Raw genomic sequence first — 21,693 nt, 5'->3', positions numbered from 1 at the left:
TTGCTTCTATTTAATCTCTGGAGAAGAAGATTTTCTGACAAACTAGAAAATGAAAGGAACCAAACCTAAAAAGTGACGTCAAACCAAAACTTTGAAACTGGACTGGGAACCAGCAATGGTGTGTTTCAAAGCGTGAAGAGATCAAAATCAATCAAGCGTAACATTATGACCGCTCACAGGTGACGTTTGTAATACTGATAATTAATTTTATCATGGGACCTGTTAGTGGGTGGGACATATTTAGGAGCAGGTTAAGCTTTATGTCCTCAAAGTTGTGTTTGAAGCAGAAAAAAACAAGAAACATGAGGAGCACAGTTTAACAACAAGTGTCATGGCTAGCAGACTGGGCCAGAGGATCTTCAGCACTGCAGTCCTGATGGTGTTCCCAGGATGATGGTTGGCCTGGGGATGGAGATTAACTTTTGGGCAATGCTCTGTTGGAAAACAGCAGGTCCTTTGACAAACACCACCTTCTAAGTATATACACAGTATCTCAGAAGAAGTGTTACCTGATAACTGTGACCTCTTTCAGCAGGGTAACTTGGCCTGCTACAAAGCAAAAGATTTTCAGGGAAAATGTGAGTAACACCAAAACCAGTTTGAGGTGTTGGCCAGCAAATCTTCCTGATACCAGTCCAGCCGATCTTCTGTGAGATGTGCTGGACAATCAAGTCACATTGATTCAGTACCCACCTCACTGCTTACAGGTCCTAAAGGACATGCTGCAAACATCTTGGCGTCAGATGCCACAGCACACCTTCAGGGGTCTAGAGGAAGCCTGATTGTACCTTTAATGGTCAGGCCTGTTTTTGCAGCAGGATCATCAGTGCTGGTCATGTTATACCTGAACCATATATGGTTTTGTCCGGAATGTTCTGGGTCTGCTCGGATCTCCTGCCAGTGGGAGGCATTCTGATCAGATCAACCACTTGAGTTGAATTCTTTCGATGTGAAAGAGCAGCAGCTCTACTCCGAGCTCCACCTGGATGATGGAGCTCAACTCTTCTCATCTCTAAGGCAGAGCCCGGCCACCCTTCAGAAGAAGCTCATTCCAGCTGCTTGTATCTAAGATCTCACTTTTTTAGTTATTATTCACATCTCCTGAGGCTTGGAGCAGTTCAGCTTCACCTCTCACCTGGGCTTGTTTGTTACTTTACACTGGCCTCCTGTCTGTCACAGAATAGATTTTAAAATCTTGCAGTTGGTTTAAAAATCTATGAATGGTCTAGGGCCAGAATACATCTCTGATATTCTGGTCCATTATGAACCCACTACAACCCCTAAAGTCCTCAGGGTTATACCTGCTTTCTGTAACCAGAGTGAGAACCAAACACAGTTTTAATGCTCCTCACCTATGGAACAAACTCCCTGAATGTATCAGAGCTGCTGAAACTCTACATTTCCTCAGGTCGAGATTGAAAACCTTTATATTTGCTCCATTTCAGTAATCTGTTTTTAATTTTTTTATTGAATCTAAATCTTTTCTTATGTTAACCACCTGAGTTGTCCTGTACATAAAACATGCTATATAAATAAACCTGCCTTGCCCCACAGACCAGAAAAAAACATTTTCTGATGGTGGAGTACCACAGGGTTCAGTACTTGGGCCAATTCTCTTCACTATATATATGCTTCCAATAGGTCAAATTATCAGGCATCACTGTTACGCTGATGATACTCAGCTTTACTTATCCATAAATCCTGATGAACCCAACCAGTTAGATAGACTACAAGCATGTCTTGAAGACATAAAAACTTGGATGACTTTAAATTTTCTGTATCTAAATTCAGATAAGACAGAAGTTGTCGTCTTTTGATCGGAGTCTTTAAAAAAGAAACTGCTTAGTCAATCACTTAACCTGGATGGCATTAAATCGACCTCTGATAATAAAGTAAAAAACCTTGGTGTTATTTTTGACCAGGACATGTCATTTAAATCCCATATTAAACAGGTTTCTAGGATTTCCTTCTTTCACCTCCGGTACATTGCCAAAATTAGAAATATCCTGTCCAGGAGTGACGCTGAAAAACTAGTCAGTGCATTTGTTACTTCAAGGCTGGACTATTGTCTGTACAGTTTTAGTCTGTGAGGCAGACACCCTGTCTACTTTTAAGGCTAGGCTTAAAACTTTCCTTTTTGTTAAAGCTTATAGTTAGAGTGGCTTAGGTTATCCTGAGCTATCTCTTTAGTTATGCTGCTATAGGCTTAGGCTGCTGGATGACATAATGACCACTTTCACCCTCTTTGCTACATTCTCATACTACTCTCCAATTTTGCATTATTTGGTGTTATTTTGGCTTTTACCTTTATGTTCTCTCTTTTCTCTCCCTAGAAGCTCCTGGAAGCTTCCTAGAAGCTACACCTGACCTCTGTCTACCTGTGACACCTTCCTGGAGGGGGGCATCGTCCCCAGCTTCTGCTGGCAACAAGTTAATGCTCACCTTCTACCGATGATCCACAAGGCCCTGTCTATTAGTGTTTAACCCTTTCTCTCTCCTAGACATGGCTACTGACTGAGCTTCTACTGTAACTAACTCTATGTTCTCTCTTTCAGACTCTAACCTTGAAAACTGGCTCAGAGTTTATCTGTTCTTTCTTTCTAGATGAAACGACTAAAGGAGCTACAACATTTACTTTTCCTTCCTATAGAAAGTACTCCTGGATCAGTGCTTCTTTGTTCTCTTTGTGTCTCTGCTCTGTTCTCTCAAACCCCCAGTCGGTCGTGTCAGATGGCCGCTCACACTGAGCCTGGTTCTGGTTCTGCTGGAGGTTTCTTCCTGTTAAAAGGGAGTTTTTCCTCTCCACTGTCGCTACATGCATGCTCAGTATGAGGGATTGCTGCAAAGTCTACACCAGTGACTGTCCACTGTCTCTACATGCTCATCCAGGAGGAGTGAATGCTGCAAGTCACTGACTGGATGCAATCTGCTGGGTTTCCTTAGATAGAAAAACTTTTTATCAGATTTGAATAAATAACTGAATCTGACTGAACTGTTCGATAGTTAGGATCAATTAGAATGTTTGAACCTGACTGTTGTGAAGAACCTTGAGTCGACATGTGTTGTGAATTGGTGCTATAGAAATAAAACTGAATTGAATTGAATTGAACTTTACCTTCTTGTTTTGCAGCTAATACTCCTGCCAAACTGGGAGTTTCACCATCATTACCTCCGACATGGAGGTTTTGCTTCTGTCTGTGTATTTACAAGATATCTCAAAAACCTATCATCAGATTTTGTTGAAAATTTCAGATAAGCTGTGTTTTACAACAAAGAACAGTTGATTAGATTGTGGTGGTGCGGACCACCATCTGAATCCAGGAATTTATTTATCATTGCCAGACCATGGTGCTTGCAGTTCCCACATGGTTCCTCACCCTGTCCCCAGAGGCCAGAGGTCATCTAGAGTAGAGTCAATCAGTATAGGAAACAGCTGACCCTACTGCCCCCTATGACAGCTTTTCTCTTAGATCTCATGACCTCAGCATTACCAACTGTGAGGTCCACTCTGAGCCCTAAACAGAACCAACAAGCACCCAAAAGTCCAGTTCTAACACTTGTAGTAAGCCCTTGGTTTTTCTGTCAAAAAGACCCGGGTCAAAGTAAGGATCGTAACACATTTCAGCAGGGGCTGAGGACAGCAGCCTGGTCTGATGATTACCTCTTTTTGATCCAATAAAGAGACAGCTGCTAGTTTTTGCAAACTGGAGAACGAGGTCCGTGAGGAGAACCTCAAAACAGAACACCAACTCTTCTGAACCACAGAAGAGGAAGATCAGTCACTGAAGAAGCTCAGAGGTCAGCAGAGATTACCTGAATGAGCTCCTCAGCAGGGATCTGTCTGTAGGAATGTTGAGGGGATTTATGGAGACCATGTGGGACTAGGTTCAGATATTCAGAGGGAACTGAAACCAAAGTTCTGTTTTTGTTCCATCTGAACATCTCAACCAGGTACTGAGTGGTCCATGATCCATGACTGAATCTCTGTGTTATCTAAGCGGTTCCAAAACTGTGGCTCACGACACCTCTGTGGTCCATGGAGCACTAGATGGGGTTCTGCAGATGATCTGCAGTAGGGAAGATTATTAATAGTCCTAGAACATTTTTTGCCAGATAAAATGTACTGTTGTTCAAACAAACACATTTCTATCTTGAATCAGCTGCTTTGGTCATTTTTTGGATGCTGTTCACTTGGTCAGCAACTGAAATGTTTCTGAACTTCTGCTAGAAGCATTGACCCCTGTTTCCTTAAGTCTGGTGACTCCTGTTAAACTCACATTGACTGAAAACAAAGGAAGAACACACACTGAGGTTGGTTTTAGCAGAAATCTAATGTTTCAGCTCAAATGTTTCTCCATGTCTGAAGTCCTGAGAAGATGGACTATCTGTACTGTACAGTTTGCTCCAGTGGTCTCTGACTCTGAGTCAATGTCTCTTTAAGGCTCAAATTGCCTCAGGAAACCACGCCTGTCTCTCACCAACATCAGTCAAGCATTCATGCTCAGTTGTTTGTCACAGAGGCCTGCAGACGCCTGGTGTTCCTCAGAAGCTCCAAAGCAGTGAGTAACTTCTCTGTTTTAAAGTCTCATCTTTGGGTCTGTTAGTTCTGGCTGTGTGGTGATTCCAGGTCTGAGTGAGAAATCATCCAGGAGTTTTGGTTTTCATCAAAGTCAGATAGATTCTGTATGAACAGAACCAAAACATTCTTAGGTTCTTCACATTTCTATCGTGGTTGCAAATAAGGTTCTGCTTCATCTTTTTACTGTGAAAGACTGTAAGGAGTGTTTTTGAGCTGAACTGAACTGAAATCCGGCCACTGACTGATGAAAACAGCATGTTGTTGCTGGCAGTGACTTGAGTGATTTCCAGAACATGAACTCAAACACTTTGTGGTTCTAACTCGATCAAACATCTGCCATTAAAAATACTGCCTTAACGTCTGTACTGAATGCTAAAATCATACTGGCTGAAAGCCTCCTCATATGATTTTTTTATGGATTAAGTTCTGAATCCCCCTTTAGAATATTCCCAGTTGGACCTTACAACAGAAACAGAAACAGAACTTCTCAGTACTTAAATCCCTACTGAGGCTTCTGGTACCTGAATATTTCCATGTTTGTTTCCTGAAAAGGTTCTGAAAATGTCTCTTCCAACCCACCGTCAGTGCAAAGTGGAGATTCAGAACAAGACCTCCAGCTTCATGCTGTGTGAACCGCTGTGAGTTTTAAAACACACACACACACACACACACACACATCCGTGTTTTACTATCTTTATGAGGACTTTTCGGTTACTTCCATTGACTTCCATTCCTTTTCCTTGATTTTTAGTGCCTAACCCTGACCCTAACACTAACCCTAACCAGTTAATAACTAACCCTAACCCTAACAATAACTCTATTCATACCCTAGTCCTGAACCTAACCCCTGTCCCAAGAACGGAATTTGAAAAAGTGAGGACCAGGAAAATGTCCTCACTTTGTCAAAATGTCCTCACTTTGCGATAAAAATACGAACAATGGTTCTCACTCAGCAACAAGTACAAGAACACACACTCAGGAGAACCTTCACACTAAGGCCCCACTGCAAAGTTATTAGTGAGCTGTTTAATTTTAATTAGATAGTAATTCATGTTAATGCCTGCTTAATGGAGCAAAATAATTCCCCTCGGTCACTTGGGGTCTTTATGCTTCATTTACCAGCCCATGCGTTATTCTCTGGTTTTTGTTTTTATTTTACATTTTCAGATCCTTGTTTATTTTTTTTTTTTAAGCAGTGACTTAAAGATTAAAGAGTCAACACAGAAAACATATGGGGGTGAGTGAAATCTGCTTCTTCTGAGAGCAAGAACCAAAACCCAAATTTAAAGGGTTGTGTTCTGTGTTTGTGTCAAATGTTAAACTTCTCAGCCACACACACACACACACACACACATTGACCAACAATCCACTACAGTAAATGGCTTAACAACAGAGCTGAGAAAAGGCCAAAGTCAGTATTGAAGGCTAAGAGGGGTTAAACCCTCAGGTTGAGGTGCAGCTAACCAAGAGAGGATGGGACCTTTTTGTCCATGCCAGACCTCAATGTAAATCACTTACACCCGCTTCTACTCCTGCTTATCGAACGAGGCATTCACTTCAGAGGTGCCAACATAAGACTGCCCACAGCAGCTTAACCTTACTTGTGTTTTAGTGATTACAAAGCAGAGAGTTTGTTTATTTTGCGTCTTGTGATTTGTGGTGGCATATTTCATGAAAATTAAACCTTAAATTAACAACATACAGTAAATACACAAACAGCTTGCCATGAGAGAAACCATATGACTTAAGCTTACCATTTCTACCACAAATCACACACTTGTGGAAAATCACCAAAAATGCAAAATCTGTGCAATGCTTATCTGAGAAAAGCAGATGGGCCCTCAGCCATCTGTGTGTAATTGTTACCATACCTTACATTAGTTTGGTGTGGAGTGCTTGAGATCAGCAGAGTGAGCAAAAATGGTCATTTTGAAATCCAGCAGCATAAACCTGCAGCACTATAAATCCAGGGGTACTCCACTTCTGTGATTGCCACATAGCTTTTTATCACTATGGCCTATAGTGGGGGATTTCTTTTTTTTTTTTTCTAGTTCTTTATACCTCCATTCCAGCTCTCTTTTTCCTTTCTCTCTCCTTTTTGGCCCCCTTCTCCTTCTTTCTCTCTGTATCATTTACAGTCCTTTTCTGGCAAGTAAAATGGAGCGCTGCTGAAGGATTTTCGCCTGCAGTGCAACACTACAGTGCTGATGAATAATTCTTCACCCTGCAAACTGGAAAGCTAGCCTTTCTTTCATGTCGCCACTTTATTGATTTACCATTAAAACTTACTGCACTGTGCTATGAGTGGAGGACCCAGCTCTGCTGGAGCTGGCAAAAAGTAAAAATGAGGATAAAGCAGATATGAGTACATGTACTCCAGCGTCTTTTTCCACAGCCTAGAGTGAGGAAGCTTCTCAGTTACATGAGCATGTTGTAAGTGTTTGTGCTTATAGTTTAGATTTATGGTGCAGGGGGCTTCTTTATTTATGTCCTCAGTCTTGTTCTGTACTACTTAGGTTTTATGTAAATTATTCTTATCAGAGGTTTTCATTATGGCCTTGCTGCATTGTGTGAGCGATTAGGCGGTCATTCATCTCTGTTTCTTCCTCAAACACAGACATACACATACACGTGCGGACACAGGCACACCCACTACAGGCAGTGACTGATGCGTGGATGGCGTGAGTGGGGTGCTCCGGCTGTAGAGGCAGAGTGGTGTTGGCAGTATGTTAAATGATGTGGGTCTCCAGGCCAGCGAAGCTCTGGGCTTTTTTTCTGTTCTCAACATTCAATGGAAGAGTCATAAACGCTTTAAAGATTTTTAGTTTGAATAACTTTTTGTTGGGCCAGAAGAAAAATAACACATGTAAAGTGATGATGTAGTTACTTCCTCCCACTACTAGGGGTGCTAGATCAGCAATATGTGTCAAATTATTTTGTTTTTCTTGATTAAAAAATAGTTTTTTCTCCTTTTTGAATTACCTTGTGAATGAATAGCAGTATACAAATGAATTGGCCTGCCTTTATTTAAAAGCAAATGCACTTTGAAAATAAAAACATTTGGAAAAAAATGTCTCCAATTTGAGCTAGACAGTGCCCCCTAGATTAAAAGGTTAAAACTGACATTTTTCTGTTGAACTGAAACTGAGTTCCAATTTGTTTCATTTAATTTGATCTTTATTCAAAACAGAAGGAAGTACACAGCACAAGAACCCCTAAAGCAAAAATGCAATAGTAATTGGCTATATGGCAAACTATTACTCAATTTTTGTGAGACTCTTCGAACTCTAGGTGGCCCTTTGGCATTTTTGTGCTCCTACTGGTGCATTTAATGTAAATGAGAGGTGATATCAATGATAAAGAATAAATTTACAAACAGTTAGACATAAGCATATTATAATACGACTATTGGGCTTACCACATATGAACTGGTCCCATTTCTTTGCACCTGAGTCCCAATACTTGTGCACTGCTGACTTAAAACATGCAGGCGGGCCTCCAGTGTCCTGTGCATCACTATCACCAACTATTCTTGTTTTAGTTTGGTGAAAAGGCTGAAAAGTAGGTATGCTACAAATGCTTGAACACTGAAAATGGAGATGGAAAGCGCCGAGAACAGAACATGTAAAGCGTGTTCAGAGAAACATCCTGATGGAAAAGTACAGCAGTGTAATAAGCAAAATGTTATTATTGTTTATTAATGTTTACACTGCCTTATTTTTCAATTAGGCAGTTACTCTAACTGGGAAATCTTTACATGTTATGTCCCCTGTAAATAACTGCCAAACTCAGAAATGACAATGTTTCTAAAGGTTCATAAAAAGGATTTGCATAAAGTGTGACTAGGTTTTTGAGAATGGAGTTGTTTTAAGTCATTAGAACTCCGCTTTGTGCTGGGTCCTCCAGTTATAGCCATTAGCTTCATCCTTCGGAACCACCTAATCTGGTCAGTCAGTCATTTTCTACCGCTTATTCCATAGTGGGTCGCGAGGGAGCTGGTTCCCATCTCCAGCAGTCTATGGGCGAGAGGCAGAGTACACCCTGGACAGGTTCCCAGTCCATCGCAGGGCAACACACAAACAACCAAGCAAACACTCTTTCACACACCTAAGGGTAATTTATAGAGACTAATTAACAGGCATGTGGAAGGAAGCTGGACAGGTAAAAAAAAATGGCATGCAAAGGAAAAACATGCAAGCACAATGCAGAAAGAGCCCCAGCTGGGAATCAAACCCAGGACCTTCTTGCTGCAAGGCAACAGTACTACCAACTGCGCCACCTAATCTGGATTAATACTAAATGAAGACAGTAGAAGAGCTTCCAACTGCAGGTATGATATACACTGCTTTTAACCTATGCACAGGTCTGTACCTTTGAAAACCATGGACTATCCCTTTAAGCAGATGGTTAATCACTTTTACAAAAGAGAAGAGTGTATGCAAAGTTTCTCAACTTTTATAATTACAGAAAATGAATAAACCATCAGTGACAAATGAACAAAGTTTAAACAGCACCAGACCTGGCAGGAAGGGTCTTTCCTGTTCCAGAATGAAATCTGGAAAAAATTATTTTCATCCTTCTTTCTTTCCTCCATTCTGTTCTCCTTCTCTCCACTTTTTTTTTTTTTGCCCCCCTCTCTCTCTTTCGTGCTTTTTTTCCTTTCCATTTCTGTCTCCATGTCCGTAACAATTGAAAAAATCCCAAAGCAGTTTCTAATAAAGTTTCTTTTTATGAATATCAAGCACAGCTTTAAAGCGTTAGCTGTAATGCTCCAGTTGTGAAAGTAAATATGTTGGGCTTTTTCTTGGCACTCAGACAACAATTCTGAGCTATTCTGCCAGACAGGATGTTGGATGGGTGTGAGGACTTGTTATCACTCATGTAAAAACCTTGGGTTGCAAGGCACCTGCACTATGCCTTCCTCCCTGTGTGTGTGAGATCATTGTTATCTCTGTGTGAACCAGCCTCCTTTCTGTCTCACACACATACACCCTGTCTGAACTGTCTGTTGAACTGTGCATATAAATAAAGAGATAGGGTGTCAAAACTTTGTAGTTTCACTGCAAAGTGGGCTACCCTTGTCACAAGTAACTATGACTGTATCGTTCTTACCTCTGAGTTGACTAAATAATACCTAACATTTATTGGTCCTTCGAAGCCGGATTAATTCAATAACCTTATTTCTCTTTGCTTTAACAGTGACTCTGGGATCCGTGGGGGAAGCCTGACGTCGAGCGAAGCACTGCTGCACAGCCTCCTTTAGCCGGAGTGGCTGAAAGTCCCGGTGTGTGTGAATTCACACCTGGCCAGTGGGTTTTTGCCTTCCTCTGCGCGGGGTGACTCTCACAGGGTCCAGAGAGTCACCAAGAAGTCAACTCCGAGGTGAGACAGTTTTAAAATACAGTTCATAGGAAAAGTACTTAACAGTCGTTGGTAGTGCGTCGCCGGTAAGGACGCTGCATTCGAATGGTTTTATTCCACCGTGAAAGGGATAGTGACAAATTTGGTACAATCCCGCCGTGAAGGGGATTAAAGAAAACGACTGAGGATTATTCTCCTGGGAGGGAATAGAGTAAGCGCTATATAAATAAAAGAAGAAAAGTACTTAAAAGTCGTTGGTAGTGCGTCGCCGGTAAGGACGCTGCATTAGGATGGTTTTATTCCACCGTGAAAGGAATAGTGACAAATTAAGGTAGGGCCCCGCCAAGAAGGGGGCCAAATAAAACGACTAAGGGTTATTCCCCTGCGAGGGAATAGAATAAGCGCTATAAAAGTAAAAAGAACGGAGTAAATTGAGCTCATAAAATAACACCAAGTTAACTTAGAAAAATTACAAGGTACCTGAAACTAACTGTGTGACTGTGTTGTGTGTATATGGAGGACTAAGCATTTTAATAGAATCATAGCAGGATTCTGCTAGTCCTGTGTTTTCTTTTGCCCAGATTAAAACTACGTACTGGTGACTTTGGAGATTCAGGTCGGATTTCATTCCAGAAAATTAACACCGCTGCGAATTAGTCGCAGTAGAAGGCCGTGTTAATGTCCTCTCCTTAAAGTCTCATGCCAGTGACCTTTTATCTGGGACATTTATACTATAATTAAACTAACATAAAACATAATGGAGAAGAAACAAAGTGAACTAATTGACTTAGAAGGGGAGGTAAAGTTTATGGAGAACTATGTAAAAGGAGCAGGTATGATCTGTCATAGATGGAATAAAAAATAAAAAACATGGGTTTTTGGGCAAATTAGATACAAAGGATGTCTTAAAATTACAAGGGGATCTAAAATTAGCAATAATGAAAACTAAAAAGAGAAAAATAACAAAGAACAATGGGGAAAGAACAGAGAAAAAGCTCTGATTTAACAGAAATATGTACACGATGGCATAAAAATACGGATTTTCAGGTAACTTAATTATCACTGAAATCCTAAAACTACACGGGGATCTTAAACTGGAGATTATGCATTCAAAAGATTCAAGAGACAATAAAAAACCTTGCCAGGTTATAATTTCAAAGGGGACTTTTCAGTCCCTGAGTGCACACAGTTGATAAACAGATTAAAACAAAAAGATGAATTAAAAAAACAACAATAAGAGCAGCTTTTAACTGACATAGCCATAATACTGATGCTTTAAGAAAAGCACAGAAAAAAAACTTTCAGCTTAACTGAAAACAAATAAAGGGGGGGGCGGACCGCCACCCATCCCAGGTTAGATTATAAAGACTAAGAGATGGTTTTAGAGGACGTGGTAAAAGAAGTTAAAAGAGGAGGTGACAATGTGGACAACATGGAAACTGTCCAACTGGACAACCCAGTGAACAATGACTAGAGTTGTTAAAGAAGTAATCTGAGAGTAAAAGATTTTGTAGGCAAGTATTAGTGAGAAACAGGTGCTTTAAAAATCATTCTATGGTGTTATACTACTAACAATATCATGATAAAATGCAAAAGATTCATTTTACAGGGAAATAATTCCATATTTGGCTCAGATTGTGTGCATTCTTGATTTTTCCTCTTTGAGAGAAGTTAAATTTCAGCTCTGTGAAACGACCTTGATAAAGAGATGCAGCTGCCTGAAAACAAAGATAAAACTTCTGCAAACAGCAGAAGTCTGTCTCTGCTGAAAGGTCTGAAAAAAAAAAAAAATTGTAACTCTACCCTGCATGTGTCAAACTCAAGGTCCGCGGGCCAAAACCGGACCCCAGAAGTTTAGTGATTCTCTAGAAGTAGAGCCTTTTAATATGGTGATTGTGTGCTTGAATGTTATTTTGTCAATCAATAAGCAGTTTTGTCTACATTCTGCCACAATCTGCCTTTTGAAAATGTTTTGAATCTTGATCTTTATATATAAAAAAAAAAGAAAAGAGAAATTGGCTAAAGTCTGCAGACACAAAATGAACCTGGATTGAAGCTCTAACTATGTTTATTTAATCTGAGATCCTCTCCAAATGCAACAGTATATGTCAGTCTACATGAGATACTAACAACTTCACCTACTGGTATAATATAAAGATCTGATTGAATATGTGAAACAAACAATGATGAAAGTTTTTCAACAGGTGATGCTCATCCAGGAGGAAGACAGTGTTCCTAGGAAATGCAGCTCATTCATTAACAATCATTTTTTCTCCTATAGGTGGACGTTTTGCTGATTAATCATAGGCTGGATCTATGAAACATTATGTGCACAGAACAAATGACCAAGGTTCTGACTGACTTATGAACCTCACTGACCTGACAATGATAACATGACACCCAACAGACAACACCTTTAAGGTGGACCCCACTAAGACCACCTTATTGATTCTTGGTGAATAAAAAAAAGAATTGAAGCGTTCAAAACAGACCTTGTGGAAACAAAAGGGGTTATGAGGAAACAATGTGCATTTTAAGAATAATAGAAGTCAAATTATGTTCAAATCTTTGCAAATAAAAATTACTCTGACAGAGAAATAAGTAAGTAGTGTGTGAATGTGTGTGAATGGGAATGACTGATTTCATTGTAATGCATCTTTGAGGGACATTAAAAGCGCTAATAAAGGTCTGATGTTCTGATGATCTTTGCCAAATTTATATCTTAATAAGGTTTCCAGAATCTTTTTCAAAAAATCATTTAAAGATGGCAAAGGTTCTACCTCTACTGAAAATACTGATAACCATGAGAAAGCTCATAGACCCGTCTTGAATTTTTCCTAATTCTTTTACAAACAAGTTATTTAAACTTTCATGTGGCCAAATGTCTGTGTTTGACTTTCTGTTTTTGTGAAATAAATGTCTGTTTCATGTTATGTAAAAATTAGAGTCCTCAACATTACCATAATAATATTAGGTCAGTTCTCTATGGTAAAACAAAAAGATTTTAACAGATGTTTAGACTTTTTCCAGTCAGGTTCAAAATGATTGAATTAGACTCAAACTTAACATAAGATGAAATGAACCTTAACAGAATTACTGAACTGGACTGAAATAGATAAAACTTTAGTTAATTGAAACAAACTTTAGTTACTTGAACTAAATACAAAGCTGACTGAAACTGTATGTTGTACCTATAAAACAGGGTAAAACAAACTAAGATTATAAGATATAATATGCCCTTCATTTTTTGTGTTCATCAGTGAGTGAGTTTTTATTTTTATTTTTAATAAGAACTAAACCAAGCATTATTTATAATAATAGCAATTACCAAAAATAGTGATCTCATTTTTAAATGTAATAAGGACTTACTTTATAATATATGATAAAAAAGAATAATAAGAATTTGGAAAAACAGAGGCTTTAAACCTCTGCAGGAACAGCACTGACACTGTCAAAGGTAGATCCTAATACAGGAATCTGGAAGCTCACTCTAGGATGGATAGTCAAAGTTCATCCAAGGACACATTTAGATGAGGCAGAGGGACAAATACAGGGCTTAGCTGAGAGCAAAGAGAGCAACATGTATCCTGCCCTAGCTGCTGTCCCACCTGAACTGTGGTCCCAATCATCAACTGATGTAGGGCTTATAAAGGGGTTCCCACCATACAAGGTTAAACTAATATCTGAAAAAAGGCAATCAGTCCGTCAATACCCCTTAAAGCCAGAAGCTGAAGAAGGTACTAAGCCAGTAATACAAGATATGTTGAAGTCAGGAATATTAAGAGAAGCACCTGACGCTACATGCAAGGCATATCACACTGACATCGCTATTATTATCACAGCCAAACATAACTCTAAAAAGATGTGCCCTTTAAATCCAAGTACTCTAATACCTACTGCAGAAGATGGAAAACCACATTCTTATAAAGCAAAAGTTGAAGAAGACACCAAACCCAGACAAGACATTTCTCAAACCCTTATACCAGATTCATGTGTTGTGTTTGTAGATGGCTCAGCATCTAAAGATGAATATGGAAAGAATAGAGTTGGTTATGCAGTAACAACCATCGATAGGATAATAGAAGCTAAATCTCTACCCAATACATGCTCAGCCCAAACAGCAGAATTATATGCTGTAGTAAGAGCATGTGAATTACATGAGGGACAAATACTTACTATATACACAGACAGCCAATACGTTTTCAGATCAGTACATCACCATGCTAAGATTTGGCAAAATAGAGGTTTTAAAACATCATCAGGGACAGAACTAACTCATTTCAACCTATTAAAGAGAAAATGTCAGATCTGCTATTTATAGACACAGATGTGCTGAAAGACGCCCAACAGTCAGCAACCAAGACAGAAATAAAGGCCTGGCTAAAGAGAGGAGCACAGAAAAAAGATGACATCTATCAGATAGAAGATAAACCAATCCTCCCAAAAACAGTTATACAACACAGCGGCTACAGTGACACATTGGGAAGACCCACGTGTCAAGGGGGGAATATGTCACATCTGGTAAAGCATTAATGCTACACTATAAATATTTCTGACTATGCAAATCATTTTTGCAGATCATGCATAATTTGTTGCAAACACGGGGAAAGAAATATTGCCTAGTTGTAATAGATGAACCTAGTGACACATTTCTTCCCCACATATGGTATCCCACAGATTATAAGGTCAGATAATGGAACTCATTTTGTAAATAAATTAATAGAACTAAGTTCTAAAGCATTAGGGTTTCAGTTAAAGATTAAGGAAAACAATGGAAGAAACAGGGAGGCCATGGCCCGAATGCCTATCCCTGGTTAATTATGGATGAGAATAACTCCAAATCAAACTGGTCTTACTCCATTTGCCACCTACTGTACATCATTGTATGGCTCCACCCACTATATTCTGAGCCTGAGATCACGTGACACCAAGTTGCTGATGTGAATTTGTATTCTCAAAGAAATAGTACATGGCAGACCGTTTTCTCTGCCCTCTGACATGAATGAAATAGAGAAAGCACAACAGGAACCTTCATTAGCTGAGTGGATGAATAAAATGTTGCAGACAAAAGAAGAACAAATGTCCAGTGGTCTGCCGATAATCTCTGCTCCTATCCCACAGAATGAGGCCTGGAGACCTGGTCCTGATTAAGACACTCCACCGGAAGGATTGGAGCACTCCTTGGTGGAAAGGGCCGTTTCAAATACTCCTGACAACGCCCACAGCTCTGAAAATAGCAGAGAGGCCTTCCTGGATCCATAAAAGCCACTGTAAGCCAGTTTTGCCGTTACAGGAGCCAGATCAACCGACGGGGTAGCAGAGGAAGTCCGGGTTCAAAGATGGCCCAGCGTCTCAAACCGGTGAAGAAAACAGCTGATCTGCGCCCAATTATAAAATGGCTCTCTGTAACATGTGGACAGGACTGATAAGCCTGAGCTTAATTCTGGTAGCAGGACTCTTTCTCTATCTAAAGCAGGATCCACAGGAGGTGATACCGAACCAGAAGAGATGGACATCAGACGGATGTCCATCTCAGAACACTGACGGAAGAACATGACGCACATCCATTCCTACAGAATTTCTGGTATTGTTCATGGTGGCATATGCAACACTGAACTAGGTAGAAATGCACGAAAATGAAGGGGACGATTATGATGACATGTTGTAAATAAATCACATCAAAAGCCTGAATGTACTCATACATTGTATTTCATAAAATAACCTTACAGCAGAAAATCGGAAGAAGTTGTTGCTTAAGTGAAATGAGAAAAAGTACAATGATGACATAAACAGGGCAGATTTTTAAATTCCTTTATTATGTTTCACTGTTTTCATTAAGTATTATTCTTTTATTTTTATGATTTAAAGTATTATTTTTTATTTTTATGATTTCAAGTATCATTCTTTTATTTTTATGATTTCAAGTATCATTCTTTTATTTTTATGATTTCAAGTATCATTCTTTTATTTTTATGATTTCAAGTATCATTATTTTATTTTTATGATTTCAAGTATCATTATTTTATTTTTATGATTTCAAGTATTAATCAACATTTAACTTTTAATGGTCGCCGAGGGCGGCGGGGCCGTATGAGTATTTCCCACAAAATATAATCTGTTTACCGTCCGTGGGTTTTCGCTCATACAAAGTATTTTTCTTACTCGTTTTTATATTAAATGTTTTTACTTGTGATAAAAGGAGGGACTGTTGGATGGGTGTGAGGACTTGTTATCACTCATGTAAAAACCTTGGGTTGCAAGGCACCTGCACTATGCCTTCCTCCCTGTGTGTGTGAGATCATTGTTATCTCTGTGTGAACCAGCCTCCTTTCTGTCTCACACACATACACCCTGTCTGAACTGTCTGTTGAACTGTGTATATAAATAAAGAGATAGGGTGTCAAAACTTTGTAGTTTCACTGCAAAGTGGGCTACCCTTGTCACAAGTAACTATGACTGTATCGTTCTTACCTCTGAGTTGACTAAATAATACCTAACACAGGACAAAAAAGAAAAGAAAGAAACATACAGAAGGTAGAAGGAGACTGGCATTTTCTGCTTCCTCCTCTTTGCCTGCTCAGACGCTTTTCTCCTAAGCTCCCTGCTTTCTTGCATTCTTTTACTCCTAACTTTTTATCTCTTAGCCAAAATTATGGAAATACTGGACTAAAACAACTTCTTACCAGCAACTCCCAAGGATCATTATTATTATTTTTGTTTTCTAAAGGATTTTGATGTTATTCTAATTTAACCCGAAAGAGGACAAGTTGACGCCAGCTAATCAGCACGAGATGCCTCCCTTCACCACAGAGGACTTCGACAAACTTTTTCAGAAATTGACTGGTGCCAGCCAAGAGCAACTTGGACAAGCTGCTACTACAGAACTACAGGCCTATATCAAACCTCCTCTTCATCAGTACACACACACACATTGACCAACAATCCACTACAGTAAATGGCTTAACAACAGAGCTGAGAAAAGGCCAAAGTCAGTATTGAAGGCTAAGAGGGGTTAAACCCTCAGGTTGAGGTGCAGCTAACCAAGAGAGGATGGGACCTTTTTGTCCATGCCAGACCTCAATGTAAATCACTTACACCCGCTTCTACTCCTGCTTATCGAACGAGGCATTCACTTCAGAGGTGCCAACATAAGACTGCCCACAGCAGCTTAACCTTACTTGTGTTTTAGTGATTACAAAGCAGAGAGTTTGTTTATTTTGCGTCTTGTGATTTGTGGTGGCATATTTCATGAAAATTAAACCTTAAATTAACAACATACAGTAAATACACAAACAGCTTGCCATGAGAGAAACCATATGACTTAAGCTTACCATTTCTACCACAAGTCACACACTTGTGGAAAATCACCAAAAATGCAAAATCTGTGCAATGCTTATCTGAGAAAAGCAGATGGGCCCTCAGCCATCTGTGTGTAATTGTTACCATACCTTACATTAGTTTGGTGTGGAGTGCTTGAGATCAGCAGAGTGAGCAAAAATGGTCATTTTGAAATCCAGCAGCATAAACCTGCAGCACTATAAATCCAGGGGTACTCCACTTCTGTGATTGCCACATAGCTTTTTATCACTATGGCCTATAGTGGGGGATTTCTTTTTTTTTTTTTCAAGTTCTTTATACCTCCATTCCAGCTCTCTTTTTCCTTTCTCTCTCCTTTTTGGCCCCCTTCTCCTTCTTTCTCTCTGTATCATTTACAGGCCTGTAGTTCTGCTACTACAGAACTACAGGCCTATATCAAACCTCCTCTTCATCAGTAAGATTATTGAAAAAGCTGCGTTTCAGCAGTTAAACAACTTCCTAACAACGACCAACCGCTTCGATGTCTTCCAGTCAGGCTTCCTGCTCACCACAGTACAGAGACTGCTCTTGTCAAGGTGTTCAATGACATCCGTATAAATGCAGACTGTGGAAGAACCACAGTGCTGGTATTATTGGACCTTAGTGTAGCATTCGACACTGTTGATCACTCCATTTTATTAGAGCACCTGGAAAACTGGGTCGGCCTTTCTGGTACAGCACTCGATTGGTTTAAATCCTACTTGAAGGACAGGGACTTTTTTGTGTCAGTAGGTAACTTTACATCAGAGAGCACAAAAATCACGTGGCGTTCCCCAGGGGTCCATCTTAGGGCCCCTCCTATTCAATATCTACATGCTCCCCCTAACTCAGATTTTAATAAACAACAACGTAAGTTATCATAACTATGCAGACGACACACAGCTATACGTTACGATGTCACTAGGTGACCATGAACCCATTCAAGCGCTGGGTAAATGCTTAGAAGAAATCAATGCATGGATGGGCCTAAATTTGCTTCAGCTGAATCAAAACAAAACTGAAGTAATAATCTTTGGACCAAAGGAAGAGCGTTTAAAAGTTATCACACAGCTTCAGTTAATACAGCTAGAAACCACCAGTCAGGCTGGAAACCTGGGTGTAGTGATGGACTCAGACCTGAACCTTCAGAGGAACATAAAGACAGTAACAAGGTCAGCCTTCTATCACCTAAAGAACATCTCCAGGATTAAAGGACTAATGTCTCAGCAGGACCTTGAAAAACTAATTCATGCGTTCATATTTAGTAGAATTGATTACTGCAACGATGTCTTCACAGGTCTGCCTAAAAAGTGGATCAGACAGCTGCAGTTGATCCAGAACGCTGCTGCCCGCGTCCTCACTAGAACTAAGAAAGTGGAGAACATCGGCCCGGTTCTAAAGTCCCTACACTGGTTCCCTGTAGCTCAGAGAATAGACTTTAAAATACTTCTGTTAGTCTATAAATCACTGAATGGCTTAGCACCAAAATACATTACAGACTTGTTGTCAGTGTATCAACCACCCAGACCTCTCAGGTCTTCTGGCTCAAATCTACTCTGCAGAACCAGAACCAGAACCAAACATGGAGAAGCAGCTTTTAGTTCTTATGCTCCACTAATCTGGAATAAACTGCCAGAAAACTGTAAAAGCGCTGAAACCCTAAATTGCTTTAAATCAAGATAAAAAATTTATTTGTTTAGAGTGGCCTTTGACTGGGCCATCTAAACATTATTAGTTACGTTTTCAGTCCAATTTTCCTTTTGTTTTCTTATCAATCATTCTATTATCTTTATTTTTTTTTAAATTACCTCTGTTGTTTGATTTTCTGTATCATTGTAATGTTTTTCCTTATGTACAGCGCCTTGAGTGCCTTGTTGCTGAAAAGCATTAAATAAATAAACTTGACTTGACTTGACTGAAGGTAGAAACATACTGAAGGTAAAAGTAGATCAACGGTAAAAGTAGACAGAAGGTAGAAGCAGATTGAAGGTAGAAGGAGACTGAAGGTAGACCAAAGGTAGAAGCAGACTCTGAGCAGCAGAGTCAGTAGCATCTTGTGTTTCAGTAAAAATAAATCTCTTTGTATTTCCATCCAGCATCCATCTCTTCAGCGGGAACTGTGAGTCTCCTCTCCCTCCAACTTTCCGTCCGTCTGAATCCGGCACTGCACTCTTCATCAAGAAAGCTCACACCGCCTGTGGCTCAGTTGCTGTCTTCACCTATGACATCCTCCAGGAGTCCACCAGGCAGAACCAGGGCCGGCTGGCTGTCATGTTCTCTGTTCCCTACGACTTCAACATCTACTCCAACTGGTATGCTGTGGGAGCATTCAGCACTGACAAGCTGTGCGACGAGGAGCTCTACAAAGAGATGTACTACGGCGTGCAGCGCGGCTTTGTCCGTGGAAAAGCCAAAGGGCCCAGTCTGACCCACAAAGTGGGTCATATGACCATCAGGGCCAGCATGTCAGACAGCTACCAACCTGTCCTGAAAGTGGAGCTATGCGACAACTGAGACCTGCTGCCTCTATTGGTTCAGTTTACCCACTTAACTCTCGATCAGCACCAGTTTATTCCGCTAAACCCATTTCTTTTTAATTAGGAAAGGCTTCTTCTTTTATAATCTAACTATCATTAACTTCATCTGCATCTGGACAGTTACCAGGTATCCTGTTTTTCCCAGTTTCCTGTAGTTTCCCAGATTGTAAGCCAATAACGTGCTTTTCCATCTGCACTCATTAAAGTCATTCCAGTAAAACTAGCAGCAGATGTTTCTTCATCTGCCATGATCCCAGTTCTCCCAGTATCAGTTGGTTCAGTCGACTAAATCTTTTCTTTTCAACAATCAACCGTCTCTAAAATCTGAAAACAAAGTTTTCCTGTATTGGTGAGAAAAACACTCAATGTTCCTCTAAATCTTTAAAACACCAACAAAGCTCCAACTGATCCGTATGCATCCTTTGAACTCCAGCAGCCAAATTAAATCATTGCTGAATACCTGAAACTAATCTGGACCGGATAAAAATATGAGCCAGAGTTGTATCAGCACATGGATTTGTGTTTCAGCTTAAAGTCAATACAAATCAAATAAAAATTTTATCAGGTAGCTGGATGAAATGGGACTGGGAGGAACTTGGCAACACTGTGTATCCAAGTGAGACTGAATTGTAATGGAATAAACTCACTGAATCAAGTCCAATTAAGTTCTCTTGTACTGGATCGGTTCATTGTTTTTCACTGAATGTTTCAGAAATATCTCCATATTTTCTGTCTGCACTCTCTGCTTCTATCCAATATCTGAGCATCACTAAACACAGAAACCATGAGGAGATCTGGTAGTCCTGATCTCTCATTGCCGCTGTCAACATCTGAATGTTTTGACCCAATAAAGCTGAGCATTAAATGTTGCCGTTTTTTCTGTTGGTCTAACTCTGTTACACTACCTTACTATTGGTCCTTTTCCACTTGTTACTACTCAGAGAAATTTGGCACGGCTCTACTCACTGTTTAGGCTTTTCCAGTAGTAACAGTTACGTCAAACAATTACTATGTTTGGTACCTGGTTGGATGCGGGTCCAAGTGAACCGATCCGTGCTGAAAACACGTCAGAAAACAGTTGATCAGTGATCAGTCACAGCATGTTTTATAACTAATATCTTGGACCATTAAATTGTTGTACGCTGAGTTTATTGTGTGCATGACTACTATAGCATGCTAGCATTAGGTAGCATTAGCTTAGCTTCACACATCCTGTAGTTGGTACCGTTCCATGGCTTCCCTCTCTCTCCTGTCCTGTTCCAGGGAGCTTCATCGTCTCTGGATCTTCTTTCACTCTGACCAAGCAGCAGGTCCTCCATTGTTGTTGTTTGTGTCACTACAATCACACCATGTTACTTTTTTTGGACCGTGGGACCGCCTTGCTACTGACAATCCCACCCACATTGAGTTGGTACTTGACTGTACTGGGAAAGGAACCAACCCGTGTGGTGCTGACCCCAAGACAAGGCAAGTAGAGTAGGTACTAATGGAAAAGAGGCACATGTGACAAACTTTACACTTTTTCACTCTTGTAACAGAGTCAGCTGCATGTACATTCACTGTGCACTGAATGCCTTACTTACTGTGCTTTTCCTGGCAAAGCAGTCGACCTCAGCACTCGTACAAACTGCAACATCTTCTCTTATGACTACTCAGGTTATGGAGTCAGCACAGGCAAACCCACCAAGAAGAACTATGCGGACAGAAATGCCGCCCAGCATGCCCTGTGTACAAGATATTGTATAACACCTTATCACACCTGTTACACAGTCTTACTCTGATACTGTCTCTTTCTGTTAGAAGATTGTCCAAGATTGGGGAATGGAGGTAACGGTTCCAGAAAGGATCCCCAGATATGTTTCAAACCTTAAATTATAGAAT

The 21,693-nt window shown here is 40.1% G+C and overlaps 1 protein-coding gene across 1 annotated transcript; it reads left to right on the top strand.

The window, feature by feature from the left end:
* Positions 1-150: 150 nt before the first annotated feature.
* Positions 151-20,681, top strand: LOC124863133 (DELTA-actitoxin-Oor1b-like). The gene is made up of 4 exons (XM_047357380.1): positions 151-179; positions 4,442-4,559; positions 5,132-5,217; positions 19,372-20,681. The coding sequence occupies exons 1-4, from the start codon at positions 166-168 to the stop codon at positions 19,787-19,789; spliced, it is 636 nt and encodes a 211-aa protein (XP_047213336.1). The 5' UTR covers positions 151-165; the 3' UTR covers positions 19,790-20,681.
* Positions 20,682-21,693: the final 1,012 nt, after the last annotated feature.

The sequence above is a fragment of the Girardinichthys multiradiatus genome, chromosome X (genome assembly GCF_021462225.1).
Source record: "Girardinichthys multiradiatus isolate DD_20200921_A chromosome X, DD_fGirMul_XY1, whole genome shotgun sequence".
NCBI lineage: Eukaryota > Metazoa > Chordata > Actinopteri > Cyprinodontiformes > Goodeidae > Girardinichthys > Girardinichthys multiradiatus.
Note: the sequence above shows the minus strand (reverse complement) of the source record. Positions and strands in the feature narration are given on the sequence as shown.